Source organism: Scyliorhinus canicula, chromosome 15 (genome assembly GCF_902713615.1).
Source record: "Scyliorhinus canicula chromosome 15, sScyCan1.1, whole genome shotgun sequence".
Lineage (NCBI taxonomy): Eukaryota > Metazoa > Chordata > Chondrichthyes > Carcharhiniformes > Scyliorhinidae > Scyliorhinus > Scyliorhinus canicula.
Window position 1 is genome coordinate 77,228,649 of NC_052160.1, and position 14,321 is coordinate 77,242,969.

Consider the following 14,321-nt stretch of genomic DNA (forward strand, 5'->3'; position numbering starts at 1 on the left):
ATCTTGCAGTCATAGCCGCAGAATCAGAGAATCCAGCCCTTAATCTCAGAATTGGAGAATCCAGCTCAGGGTTTTCTTCATCCAATTTGCCCACATTTTACTGCCAATCAGCATAAATAAAGTTAATGTTGATTCGACCAAATGTTTTTGTTCAGAGACTGTACTTTCATGTCTGAAATATGTTTGTTCAATCAGTGTAATTAAAATGAATGGTGATGTTGCCTAATTGTGCCTCTGGGAACTTGACACTTTTTTATAAATGACATCCTGAGAATGTTCAATAACACAACTACCAGAACAGCAGATTGGAACAGAAAATGCATGCTCCACCCAAAGGCCTGGTTTATGCCATTTACTACACTGGCCTTGCTGTTATCGCTGTGCCAGGTAAAATATTTCAGCAGCTTCTTCCTCATTCTTATGTCTGAGAGTTTAAGGGTACTTGCAACGAGTTGACATTGTGTTTCTGGTGATGGCAAAACCTCGCCCGAAAGTTAGAGCAAATGTGAAGTTCTTTGTGACTGAATCGCCTCCAGAATGGAAATATTAAAACTAAGGTTGATAGATTTGATTGGAAATGGGGTGAAAGGAGCGAAATGAATGGAGCCAAATGAATATCATCACTTTTAATTGATGCTTAATTGAACGGTGCAGCAGGCTGTTTGGATGACTCTTGCTACGAATTTCATCATCTGTGAAACAAACAGTGAACTATTGGGAAATGATGTATAAAATGTAGAAAGCTACCCATCTGTTCAGAAACAATTTTAAAACTCACAGGTGCAGGAGATTGTGCTCTTCCGCCTTTGCAAAGTGGTTCAATGACATGTGGTTGCAGAACTGATGTTGAAACAGGAATAATATGAATTGAGAGATGTTGCTCTGCGGTAGAATGGGTTGTCATTAGTGTACATTGTGAAAATTAACATTATATCATTGGGAATAATGTCATGGAGGGTAAAATGCGGAACAAAGATAACAGGGAGGCAAATGCTCATGAAAGATGGAACCACATTTCTGAGAAAACACGTGAAAGGACTTTGGCGGGAAAATGGATCTTTACAATAGGTGGTAGTTTTCATGGATGATGGGGTCAAATTTTTAGGAGATGGTGGCATATTTAAAGGAGAGACTGACAACACCCAAGAGTAGAAGTTAGTCCATTAGCACAGAGAAAACAGGAGGGGAGATTGGTGGTCAGTTTATTGAGAAGATGATTGAAGGAACAGGAGGTGGGTTCCATGGAAAAGAATACGGTTCAGAGAGGCCATGTGATCAGTTCGGAGAGGGACACAAGAATGATGTGAGTTCAAGGCTTGGGAGCGGGTGGTTTGCCAAATAGGCTCATGGAAGAGAAGACACAGCAATGGCAGATGATCAGATAGTTTCAGTATGGAGTTAAGGACTGAGTGAGCATTAAAACAATATTTGCAAAAGAGCATAAAGTGCGGGATCTCTATAATTGCATGTCAAGTTAAACCAATGCTCCATTTGGGGGGGGGGTGTATTGAAGAAGGGGGTCATTGTATTTTTCAGGACCAGATGCTTATTGGCCCACATATATGTGGCACCTGGCCCGTAACAATTAATGCATTACTTCTGCTGGGACTGCATTATTCTCTCTCTCCTCCCTTTCATCTCTTGTAGTTAATTTAGTGGCGATTATAATACTCTCCCAAGGAAGATGTGGTCTCTCCAGATGTATCACTCGGTACCTGGTCTCCATGGCAGTGACTGATCTCCTGGTCATCATCACCGCGGTGCTCTTAAATCGGCTTCCTGCTATTTACTTTCCAGGTAGTTTGCTCTCCATTACCCCTGTCTGCAGTCTGAGCATTGCTTTAATATATGCATCCAGAGACACTTCCATCTGGTTAACAGTCGCATTCACCTTTGATAGGTTTGTGGCCATTTGTTGCCAGAAACTGAAAATGAAATACTGCACTGAAAAAGTGGCAACTGTGGTCATTGGAACTGTCTGTTCACTGGGCTGTTTGATCAATATCCCTTGGTATTTTATGCATGAACCCATATACATAATTGACAACATCCCATGGTTTTGCAAACTGAGGGAAAACAGGTACACTTCACCAATATGGGCAGCATTTCATTGGATTGACCGCATTGTAACTCCTTCCGTTCCATTCTTTCTGATTATATTTCTCAATGTTCTAACCGTTAGAAATATTCTAGCGGCCAATGGAGCCCGCAGGAGACTCCGGGTGCACACCAATGGTGTTGCACAGAGTGACACAGAGATGGATAACAGGAGAAAATCCATTATTTTACTCTTCACCATCTCGGGAAGTTTCATTCTGCTATGGATGATGTATGTTGCATACTTCTTTTTTGAACGATTTGTAAAAGATTATAAATTCAAAGACTTCAGCGACCCAAAATTTATTTTCCTTGAAAGTGCAAATATTCTTCAACTGTTGAGCTGCTGCACAAACACATTTATTTACGCAGTGACTCAGACTAAATTCAGGGAACAATTAAAAAATCTACTGCAACATCCACTGCTTTGAAAAGCTGCCCTGTTGAAATCATTTTAAAAAACCATTCCAGTAATATTTTGCCTCTGAATGATTATAGTCTGCTTTATATTTGGAAAACGGATATTGTTCACTTGAAGATTATGCATTAATGGGAGCGGAAACATTCGCCTGCAGGAAAGATAACTATTTGTGTAAAGGTAAAATGATAGAAATAATGGTGTCATACTTTTGAATGTGAATTGTTGCAAATGTTTCACACCTATTCAACTAGGGCAGCACGGTAGCATTGTGGATACCACAACTGCTTCACAGCTCCAGGGTCCCAGGTTCGAAACCGGCTTGGGTCACTGTCGGTGCGGAGTCTGCACATCCTCCCCGTGTGTGCGTGGGATTCCTCCCACAGTCCAAAGATGTGCAGGTTAGGTGGATTGGCCCTGATAAATTGCCCTTAGTGTCCAAAATTGTCCTTAGTGTTGGGTGGGGTTACTGGGTTATGGGGAAAGGGTGGAGGTGTTGACCTTGGTGCTCTTTCCAAGAGCCGGTGCAGACTCGATGGGCCGAGTGGCCTCCTTCTGCACTGTAAATTCTATGAGAAAACTACAGTGCCCCTCACTCCCCTACTGGCAAGACGACACTCAGAGATTTAGTTCAAGAACTTTATTCCAGCTATAGCAAGGGAGCTAAGCATCTACTAGAAACCTACTAGAAGTGACTAGTAGGTTGGTGGCATGGTGGTGCAGTGGTTTGCCCTACTGCATCATGATGCTGAGGACCCGGGTTTGATCCTAGCCCTGGGCCACTGTCTGTGTGGAATTTGCACATTCTCCTTGTGTCTGTGCGCAGGGTAGGTGGATTGGCCATGCTAAAATTGCCCCTTAATTGGAAAAAGAATAATTGGGTCCTCCAAAATTTAAAAAAAAAATAGTTAACCAGGGAAAAATGGTGGTTTATTTAGACTTTCAGAAACCTCTAGGGAAAGTTAGACACACGCGGGTTATGTCTTGATAAAGCTGGTTAGAACAAAGAAAATTACAGCACAGGAACAGGCCCTTCGGCCTTCCCAGCCTGCGCCGATCCAAATCCTTTATCTAAACCTGTCTCCTATTTTCCAAGGTCTACTTCCCTCTGTTCCCGCCCATTCATATACCTGTCTAGATGCTTCTTAAATGATGCTATCGTGCCCGTCTCTACCACCTCAGCTGGTAAAGCGTTCCAGGCACCTACCACCCTCTGCGTAAAAAACCTTCCACGCACATCTCCCTTAAACTTTCCCCCTCTCACTTTGAAATCGTGACCCCTTGTAACTGACACCCCCACTCTTGGGAAAAGCTTGTTGCTATCCACCTTGTCCATACCTTTCATAATTTTGTTGACCTCAATCAGGTCCCCCCTCAACCTCCGTCTTTCCAACGAAAACAATCCTAATCTACTCAACCTTTCTTCATAGCTAGCACCCTCCATACCAGGCAACATCCTGGTGAACCTCCTCTGCACCCTCTCCAAGTCATCCACATCCTTCTGATAATGTGGCGACCAGAACTGCACACAGTATTCCAAATGTGGCCGAACCAAAGTCCAATACAACTGTAACATGACCTGCCAACTCTTGTACTCAATACCCCGTCCGATGAAGGCAAGCATGCTGTATGCCTTCTTGACCACTCTATCAACCTGCGTTGCCACCTTCAGGGTACAATGGACCTGAACTCCCAGATCTCTCTGCACATCAATTTTCCCCAAGACCCTTCCATTGACCATATAGTCCGCTCTTGAATTTGATCTTCCAAAATGCATCACCTCGCATTTGCCTGGATTGAACTCCATCTGCCATTTCTCTGCCCAACTCTCCAATCTATCTATATTTTGTTGTATTCTCTGACAGTCCTCCTCGCTATCTGCAACTCCACTAATCTTAGCAGCCAGGAAGCAGAAAGTTGGAAGAAATGGGTCGTTTTTAGATTGGCAGGCAGTGAGGTACCAAAGGAATCTGTGCTGGCACCCCAACTGGTCACATTATATGTGAATGATTTGGAAGAGGGAACTAAATGGATTATCTCCAAGTTTCACGGAAGGATGAGCTGTGAGGAGGATGCAGAGATGCTTTAGGAGGATTTGGACAGGCTGGGCCCCATCACCTCCTCATCCCTCAGGTGGGGATGGGGGTGTGGCCCGGAGCAAACCCCTGGCACTACCAGTCTTGAAGGTCCAAGCAGGGGTGGTGCCAGAAAACCACAGTGCGTACATTGCAGGGTACAATTGGCTACTTCTATTTCCTGGTGCTAAGTAGATTCTCCATGCTGATTGGTCCTGGTGATTTTAGTTTGTCCTGCTTTGTGTTTTTGCTTTGACTTTTGTTTTGGAGCAGTACAGCTAAGCTGAGTCTTTTTGAGACTCTCACCAAGAAGAGGAGAATTCTCTCTCAAATCTTGGCTGGACCTCCCTTCAGGTACACAGAGCAGTTTGTGAGTACTCAAAGCCTGAAGACAGAGTTGGGAGAAGGGAACTTTCCGGGTTCCTTTCCCATTAAAGACCTCGCAAAAACTGCTGCACTAATATTCGTTGAGACAAGCTGTGGTCAGTTTTCTGAAGCTGCCCATATCTCAGAAAATGAGCAGTCCTGAAGTGCTCCTCGCATTGAAGTAGACACACTTCATGCCCCCAGGTCCACTCTTGTGACCTTGGTACCTTCTGAACTCCAGCAAATCTATCTCCTGGACTACAAATCAGTTTCCCATCCCCCTGCCAAATTAGTGTAAACCCCCCCCAAAGAGTGAGATGGCACACGTCAAATTCTTCACGAAACATCTTCTGGCAGATACAACTGGATGAGTCCAGCAGGAAGCTCTGCACGTTCAATACACCTTTCGGAAGGTACTGTTACAACCGCATGCCGATCGGCATTGTTTCAGCCTCTGATCATGGAACAGATGCCAGAGGGCATTGAGAGTGTGCGTGTCCACGTGGATGATGTACAGGGACAATATGATTATATGGTCCACGACCCCAGAGGAACAAATATAGAACAGTATGTTGTGCCGAGCCTTGTCCGAAACCAGGATCAAGCTATCCCAATATCTCGTCTCAAACAAGTCTTTCAAAGCATCCATGCAAACAGCCTGAAATTGAACAAGGCCAAGTGCTCCTTTGGCATGTCATCAATCAAGTTTTTGGACGATCAGATATCCCAGGAGGGTGTGCAACCAGACACGGACAAAGTCAAGGCCATCAACACCATGAAGACCCCGGAAGACAAAAAGGTGAGACTACGTTTCCTCGGTATGGTTAACTCCTTGGGGAAGTTCATTCCCAACCTCGCATCACACACCACGGCTCTCAGGCATGTGGTGAAGAAGTCCTTGCATTCCAGTGGCTACCCACACATCAAGCAGAGTGGCTCGAGTTAAAGGCAAAGCTCACCACTGCTCCCGTACAAGCCTTTTTTGACCCGGACAGGGAGACAAAAATCTCCACGGATGCCAGCCAGGACGGCGCAGTGCTCCTCCAGAAGGATGACTCCTCGTCCTGGGCTCCAGTGGCCTATGCGTCAAGGGCCATGACTCCCACTGAGCAGAGGTATGCTCAGATAGAAAAAGAGTGCCTGGGCCTCCTAACCGGCATTGTAAAGTTCCATGACTACGTCTAAGGTCTACCAACCTTCACAGTAGACTGACCACAGACCCTTAGACCATATCATTCGTAAGGACTTGAATAACATGAATGGCTTCAGCGCATTCTCCTTCGACTCCGCAGGTATGATTTCGAGTTGGTATACACACCGGGCAAAGAGCTAATCATTGCAGATGCCCTGACGTGCTCTGTGAACAAATTGACTTAATTCGCCAAATTGCTAGCAACCTCCCGGCCTCAGATGAAAGAGTGATCAACATTCGAGACAAGACTGCCAAGGACTTCTGCCACTGTCATGAGTGACAATGGTCCTTGCTTCCACAGCCAAGAGTGGTCCAACTTCGCCAAGCTGTACCAGGCACATCACCTCAAGCCCGCATTACCCGCAATCAAACGGGGAGGTCGAGAAAGGGGTCCATATTGTGAAGCAACTGCTCTGAAAGCTGCTGGCATACAGGGCAACCCCTCTGTCCACCGGTATGTCTCCAGTACAGCTCCTGTGGTCGAGACCTGTGGACGACTGTTCCGGCCATTCATTTACCAGATCTGGTAAATGCAAAAGGTGCAGCAACTCAGGAACCGGCATATGACGCTCATGCTACTGACTTGCCTGTGCTCTCTCCGGAAGATGCAGCTCGCATGGAGGCTGGTCATCTCCGGTTGTTGTTGTTCGACAGGCTGCTCCCAGGTCATTCGTGGTTCGCGTGGCTGATGGCTCCATTATCAGGCGCAACAGAAGGGCACTACGCAAACTTGACTGCCCACCACCGAATCTCACTTTTCCAGCTGGTTTTATGCCTTCTCCAGACACCTCGCTCCACGAAGTTAGCACCTTGTACACGTGGTTCAGAGCTAGTCTGGTCTAGTTAGTTAGAGTTAGCACACTTAAGACACGTAGAGTGTCAACCCACAGCAAGCTGGGTGCATTGTTACAGAAGTTCAATAAATCATATTGAACCAACTTTTGGTGTCTGCTTTCCAGTCCAACTGCATCCAGTTGCAGTCCGTGTTACTCCAGGGTTAATAACACAACAATCACTACCACCTTGGCCTCTAGCGACGCATGCTGGTCCTCGTGTCTCGTAAGCACCTGGACCCATCACCACCCTTGTTTTTAGCACCCGGGACATGACCCCTGCAAATCCCTCCCAGTACCCCCTCAGCATCGGACATGTGAACATGGTTTGCCATTCCTCCCCCGCATCTAGCGCACTTATCCTCTACCCCGAAGAATTTGCTCATCAGAGCTACCATCATGTGGGCCCGGTGAACGACCTTAAATTGAATCAGGCCGAGCCTGGCACATGTTGCGGTTGAGTTTACCCTACTCAGGGCGTCCGCCCACAGCGCGTCCTCCATCTCCCCACCAAGCTCCTCCTCCCATTTGAGTTTCAGTTCCTCCGTCTGGGATTCTTCCCCCTTCATGAGCACCTTATAAATATCTGAGACTCTACCCTCTCCTCCTTCACCTCTAGAGACTCTTCTGTCTTGGATCCCTATTGGCAGGAGACGTGGGAAGGATGGGACTTGTCTGCGGACAAAGTCCCGCATCTTTAGATACCTGAAATCGTTTCCCCTTACGAGACCAGATTTCTCCTCCAAGCCCCTCAAACTTGCAAAGCTCCCCTGCAGGAACATATCGGCCACCCTCCCCACCCCCGCCTGCCGCCGTGCTCGAAACCCCCCCATCCATGCTCCTGGGGGGCAATCCGATGGTTATCACATATTGGAGCCCAGACAGACGCACCCACCTCTCCTACATGCCTCCTCCACTAGCCCCATATCTGCAGGGTCGCCCCCACTACCGTGCTGGTGGAGTACCTGGCCGGCGACAGCTGTAGGGGAGCCGTGACCAGGGCTTCCAAACTGGTGACCCTGCACGAAGCCGCCTCCAGCCGCTCCCAGATAGACCCCGTACCCACCATCCACTTCCTTATCATGGCAGTGTTAGCCGCCCAGTAATAGTTGATCAGACTCGGCAAAGCCAGGCCTCCCTCGCTGTGGCTCCTCTCAAGCATCGCCTTCTTCACCCGCGGGGATTTTCCCGCCCAGACAAAGCTCATGATAATTTTGCCAGTCCTTTTGAAGAAGGACCGTGGGATAAAGATCGGGAGGCACTGAAAAATGAACAGGAACCTAGGGAGGATTGTCATCTTTACAGTCTGCACCCTCCCCGCAGCGAAAGTGCATCCCACCTCCGAAACTCCCTCTTCATTTGTTCCACCACCCTGGTCAAATTTAACTTGTGTAGCCTGCCCCAGTCTCGCGCCACCTGTATCCCCAAGTACCGGAAACTTTCCTCAACCAGCCTAAATGGCCGCCCCTTCAGTCTGTTCTCCCGGCCCATTGCCTGCACCACAAACATCTAATTATAGAACATAGAACAGTACAGCACAGAACAGGCCCTTCGGCCCTCGATGTTGTGCCGAGCAATGATCACCCTACTCAAACCCACATATCCACCCTATACCCGTAACCCAACAACCCCCCCCCCCCCCCTTAACTTTACTTTTTAGGACACTACGGGCAATTTAGCATGGCCAATCCACCTAACCCGCACATCTTTGGACTGTGGGAGGAAACCGGAGCACCCGGAGGAAACCCACGCACACACGGGGAGGACGTGCAGACTCCACACAGACAGTGACCCAGCCGGGAATCGAACCTGGGACCCTGGAGCTGTGAAGCATTTATGCTAACCACCATGCTACCGTGCTGCCCCATTCTTGGCTATATTTAATTTGTACCATGAAAACTGGCCGAACTTCCTCAGTGTTTCCAGTATACTTTCCATCCCGGCCAGTGGGTCCGACACGCACAGGAGCAGGTCGTCCGCATAGAGAGAGAGACCCTATGTTCCACCCCCCCCCCCCCCCCTCCCCCCCGGTCATTCCCTTCCATCACTTTGCGGCTCTCAACGCAATCGCCAACGGCTCTATGGCCAGCGCAAACAGCAAGAGAGTGGGCATCCCTATCTGGTCCCGCAATGTAGTCTGAAATAATGTGACACTACTCTGTTCGTCCTAACGCTGGCTTTTGGAGCCTGGTACAGTAGTCTGACCCAATTCACCAGTCCCTCCCCGAACCCAAACCGTCCAAGCACCTCCCACAGATAGCCCCACTCCACCCGATCGAAGGCCTTCTCAGCGTCCATCGCCACCACTACCTCCACCTCCTTGCCTGTCGGGGGCATCATGATCACATTGAGTAATCTTCTTAAGTTAGCTGACAGCTGCCTGCCTTTCACAAACCCAGTTTGGTCGTCCCCAATCACCTCCGGCACGCAGTCTTCAATTCTAATCACCAGGACCTTTGCAAGTAGCTTGGCATCTACATTGATCAGGGAGATTGGCCTGTATGACCCCACAGGATTCCAGGTCCTTGTCCTGCTTCAATATCAGCGAGATGGTGGCTTGCAACATCATCGGCGGCAGGGTCCCTCTGTCCCTTTCCTCATTAAAAACCCTCGCCAAGACCGGTCTCACTAACTCCGAGAACTTATTCTAAAACTCTACTGGGTATCCATCCGGCCCCGGGGCTTTCCCGGACTGCATGGCCATCAGGCCCCCAAATACCTCCTCCACTCAAATCGGGGCCCCCAGCCCATCCACTAGCCCCCCGCCTACTTTTGGGAATGTTAGCCCATCCAGGAACCATCTCCTCTGGCTCTTCCGGGGGCTCCGAAGTATACAGCTTACGATAGAAATCTTGGAATACCTTATTCAATCCTGCCGGGTCCTCCACTCTGCTCCCCTCCCCATCAATCACTCTACTTATTTCCCTGGCCGCCTCCCTCTTCCTGAGTTACTGCGCTAGCAATCTGCTGGCCTTCTCCCCATGCTCATACACCATTTCCCTCGCCTTCCTAAGTTGTTCCACGGCCCTACCCGTGGATAACGCCTCCAGTTCCGCCTGTAGTCTCCGCCTATCTCCCTGAGTAGGTCCTCCCCCGGGGACTCCGCATGCTCCTCGTCTATCCGATACATTTCCCTAACCAATCTGTCCATTTCTGCTCTGTCCGCCTTGGCACTGTGGGCCCCAATTGGGATCAGCTCCCCCCTCACTACTGCCTTCAGCGCCTCCCACAGGGTCGCCGCTGAAACGTCCCCCGTATCGTTCACCTGCAAGTAGTTCTGCATACACTTCCGAAGTCTCTCACATATCCCCTCCTCCGACAACAGTCCTACGTCTAGCTTCCATTGTGGGCGTTGGTAATCCCCACCCCCCCCCGACCTGCAAGTCCACCCAGTGCAGGGCATGGTCCGAGATAGTGATTGCCGAATATTCCGTATTATTTACCTCCCCTACACAGTCCCTGCTCAGGATAAAAAAATCTATCCTGAAGTATACTTTATGAACATGCAAATAGAATGAGATGCCCCTTCCCGTCGGCTGTCTGGCTCTCCATGGGTCCACTGCCCCCATTTGCTCCCTTGCCATTGCTGGGAATCTACCCGTTCTGGGACACGACCGGTCCAACCCCGGGTCAAGGACCGTATTAAAGTCTCCCCCCCCCCATTATCAACCTACGAGAGTCCAGGTCCTGGATCTTCCCCAGCACTCTTTTTTAATAAAGTCCACGTTGTCCCAGTTCAGAGCATATATCTTCACCAGCACCACTCTTCTCCCCTCCAGTCTGCCCCTTACCATCAGGTATCTGCCCCCCCTGTCTGCGGCTATGCTCTCCGCATCAAATTGAACTCGCTTATTGATCATAACTGCCACCCCCCTGGACTTAGAGTCCAAGTCCGAGTGGAAGACCTGGCTAATCCAACCCTTCCTTAGCCTAGTCTGGTCAGACACTTTCAGATGTGTCTCCTGCAACAGAATTACGTCCGCCTTCAGAGCCCGCAAGTGCACAAACACACTGCCCTTTTAACTGGCCCATTTAGTCCCCTCACATTCCAGGTGATCAGCCTGGTTCGGTGGCACAACCCACCACCCCCCCCCCCCCCCCCCCCCCCCCCCCAACGCCGGTCAGCCTTTCTCCACCCTCGACCTCTTTTCCATTGCCTATTTCAGATCCCACCCACGTCAGCAGAATAACACCCCCCTCCCCTGAGCAACATCCCCGGGTCGCCCCACCCCTGCCATTCATTGGCTGTATTCTTCCCACCCCCCACCTGACTCCCTTGACTAGCCAATCTGCTGGCCCGGTGACTCACCACTCCGGCGCCCACCTGTCTCATTCCCATTGTTTCCCCGTCCTCATCCCCACTCCCCAGCACACCCTCACGCTCCCCCTCTCTAACCCACTGGAGCAATCTCACTGGCGCAGGAAGGCAAACAAAACGTAAACCTCACACCGCCCCGCAAGGTCACTCCAGGTGCAATACAGTTGCAATACAGTCGGGACGCGTACACAGAAAAGTGTTAACCCACATCCCTTTCCGAGCATTAATAAGACAGCCCCGCAACACCCCATTACCCATACAGCCCCCACCCGGAAAGAAGAGCCCCAAATACCCCACATGGCACCTTTAAAACAGTAAACAGTTGTCCAACAGTCTAGGCACAATCGGCGTCCCTTCAAACGGTAGTTCTAGGACCCTAGTTCGCGTCCATGGTCTCTTTTCAAGACCAGCCCCTGATCCTTTGCAAAGTCCATCGCTTCCTCGGGCTCAGAGAAGTAGTGGCGTTGACCCTGATGCGTAACCCAAAGACGGGACGGGAACAGCAGACCAAACTTCACCTGCTTCTTGAACAACACCTCCTTGACTTGTTTAAAGGCTGCTCGCCGCCGAGCCACCTACTGGCTTAGGTCCTGGTAGATGCGAAGAACACTGTTATTTCACGTTCTGCTCCTGGCGCTCTTTGCCCACCGCAGCACCCGCTCCTTTTCCATGAACCTGTGGAACCTAATCACCATCAGGGCCCCCCCCCCTCGGCCGCCCCCACCTTGCCTGCACCCTGTGTGCCTCCTCCAGCTCCGGCGGTCGCGGAAAGGCTTCAGCCCCCATCAGCTGCATCAACAGGTCTGCTACAAACGCTGCGGCATCAGCTCCCTCCAGCCCCCTCCGGGAGGAAAATTATCCTCAGATTTGTCTACAGGCTTTATTTTCTAATTCCTCCACTCTGTCCAGCAGTCTTCTCTCCCTCTCCTTCAACCCGTCGACTTCTAACGCCGCAATCGTCTGCGCATCCGCCTGCTCCTCCAGCGCCTCTCCCAGCTCCTTAACTTTTACGTCCTGGGCATCCAGCCTCTGATTCAGCTGATCCACTGCCTTCTGAAGTGGGTCCAAGTTATCCCGCTTCAACGACTCAAAACTACTTTTTATTACCTGCAGCATGTTTTCCAGCGCTTGCTGAATCCGAGGTCCGCAGGTCCGCCATCTTGGGTCTCAGGTCAGCTTTCCCTGCACCTTGTCTTTGTCCCTTTCTCTCCCATTTCCGTTGCCTCCTGCTCTCCCGCGGTTCCATACAACGCTGCCCGTTCTTCCACACCTCTGTGGCCGTCTTTTTACCGCTCCACCATCCCGCTATCGCGGGGAATCAGGTCCATAAGCTTTGCCGGAGTGAGAGCTCCCAAATGTGCGGCTCACTCGGTCATTGCCGCAACCGGAAGTCCCAACTGTTGAATTCCTTGACCAACACGTCCGAAGGCATGTCTAGCTTGATCAGGGCTGCTGCTGACTGCAGCTATGCTAAATGAGTATTTTTCGTCCGTATTCACACAGGAAAAAGACAATGTTGTCGAGGAGAATACTGAGATACAGGCTACTAGACTAGAAGGGCTTGAGGTACATAAGGAGGAGGTTTTAGTAATTCTGGAAAGTGTTAAAATAGATAAGTCCCGTGGGCCGGATGGGATTTATCCTAGGATTCTCTGGGAAACTAGGGAGCCTTTGGCTTTGATCTTTAAGTCATCTTTGTCTTCAGGAATAGTGCCAGAAGACTGGAGGATAGCAAATGTTGTCCCCTTGTTCAAGAAGGGGAGTAGAAACAACCCCGGTAACTATAGACCAGTGAGCAAAGTCTTCTGTTGTGGGCAAAGTCTTGGAAAGGTTTATAAGAGATAGGATGTATAATCATCTGGAAAGGAGTAATTTGATTAGAGATAGTCATTACGGTTTTGTGAAGGGTAGGTCGTGCCTCACAAACCTTATTGAGTTCTTTGAGAAAGTGACCAAACAGGTGGATGAGGGTAAAGAAGTTGATGTGGTGTATATGGATTTCAGTAAAGCGTTTTATAAGGTTCCCCACGGTAGGCTATTGCAGAAAATACGGAGGCATAGGATTCAGGGTGATTTACCAGTTTGGATCAGAAATTGGCTAGCTGGAAGAAGACAGAGGGTGGTGGTTGATGGGAAATGTTCAGACTGGTGTCCAGTTACTATAGTGGTGTACCACAAGGATCTGTTTTGGGGCCGCTGCTGTTTGTCATTTTTATAAATGACCTGGAGGATGGTGTAGAAGGATGGGTGAGTAAATTTGCAGATGACACTGAAGTCGGTGGAGTTGTGGACAGTGCAGAAGGATGTTGCAGGTTACAGAGGGACATAGATAAGCTGCAGAGCTGGGCTGACAGGTGGCAAATGGAGTTTAATGTAGAAAAGTGTGAGGTGATTCATTTTGGAAGGAATAACAGGAAGACAGAGTACTGGGCTAATGGTAAGATTCTTGGTAGTGTGGATGAGCAGAGAGATCTCGGTGTCCATGTCCATAGATCCCTGAAAGTTGCCACCCAGGTTGAGAGAGTTGTTAAGAAGGCTGTGTTAGCTTTTATTGGTAGAGGAATTGAGTTTCGGAGCCATGAGGTCATGTTGCAATTGTACAAAACTCTGGTGTGGCCGCATTTGGAGTATTGCATGCAGTTCTGGTCGGCAAATTATAGGAAGGATGTGGAAGCATTGGAAAGAGTGTAGAGGAGAGTTACTAGGATGTTGCCTGATATGGAGAGAAGATCTTATGAGGAAAGGCTCAGAGAGTTGAAGCTGTTTTCGTTAGAGAGAAGAAGGTTAAGAGGTGACTTAATTGAGTCATACAAGATGATCAGAGGATTAGATAGAGTGGACAGTGAGAGCCTTTTTCCTCGGATTGTCTAGCACGAGGGACATAGCTTTAAATTGAGGGGAGATAGATATAGGACAGATGTCAGAGGTGGCCCGAGGACCCCGCCACCAACCGTCTCCACCATCGCCACCCCAGGGATCCGATGGGACCGTGTGATGGAATGGCCAGCACGCATGCAGGATC

At 49.4% G+C, this 14,321-nt stretch overlaps 1 protein-coding gene across 1 annotated transcript; it reads left to right on the forward strand.

Annotated features, from left to right (window-relative positions):
- The first annotated feature begins 1,724 nt into the window (after positions 1 to 1,724).
- LOC119978157 (probable G-protein coupled receptor 139) lies at positions 1,725 to 2,528 on the forward strand. Its single transcript, XM_038819595.1, has one exon. The coding sequence runs from the start codon at positions 1,725 to 1,727 to the stop codon at positions 2,526 to 2,528; it is 804 nt and encodes a 267-aa protein (XP_038675523.1).
- The last annotated feature ends 11,793 nt before the right edge of the window (positions 2,529 to 14,321 follow it).

Bases quoted from the DNA above. Each gene is read 5' to 3' on its own strand.
- LOC119978157 (XM_038819595.1), top strand. From the start codon at position 1,725: ATGGCAGTGACTGATCTCCTGGTCATCATCACCGCGGTGCTCTTAAAT.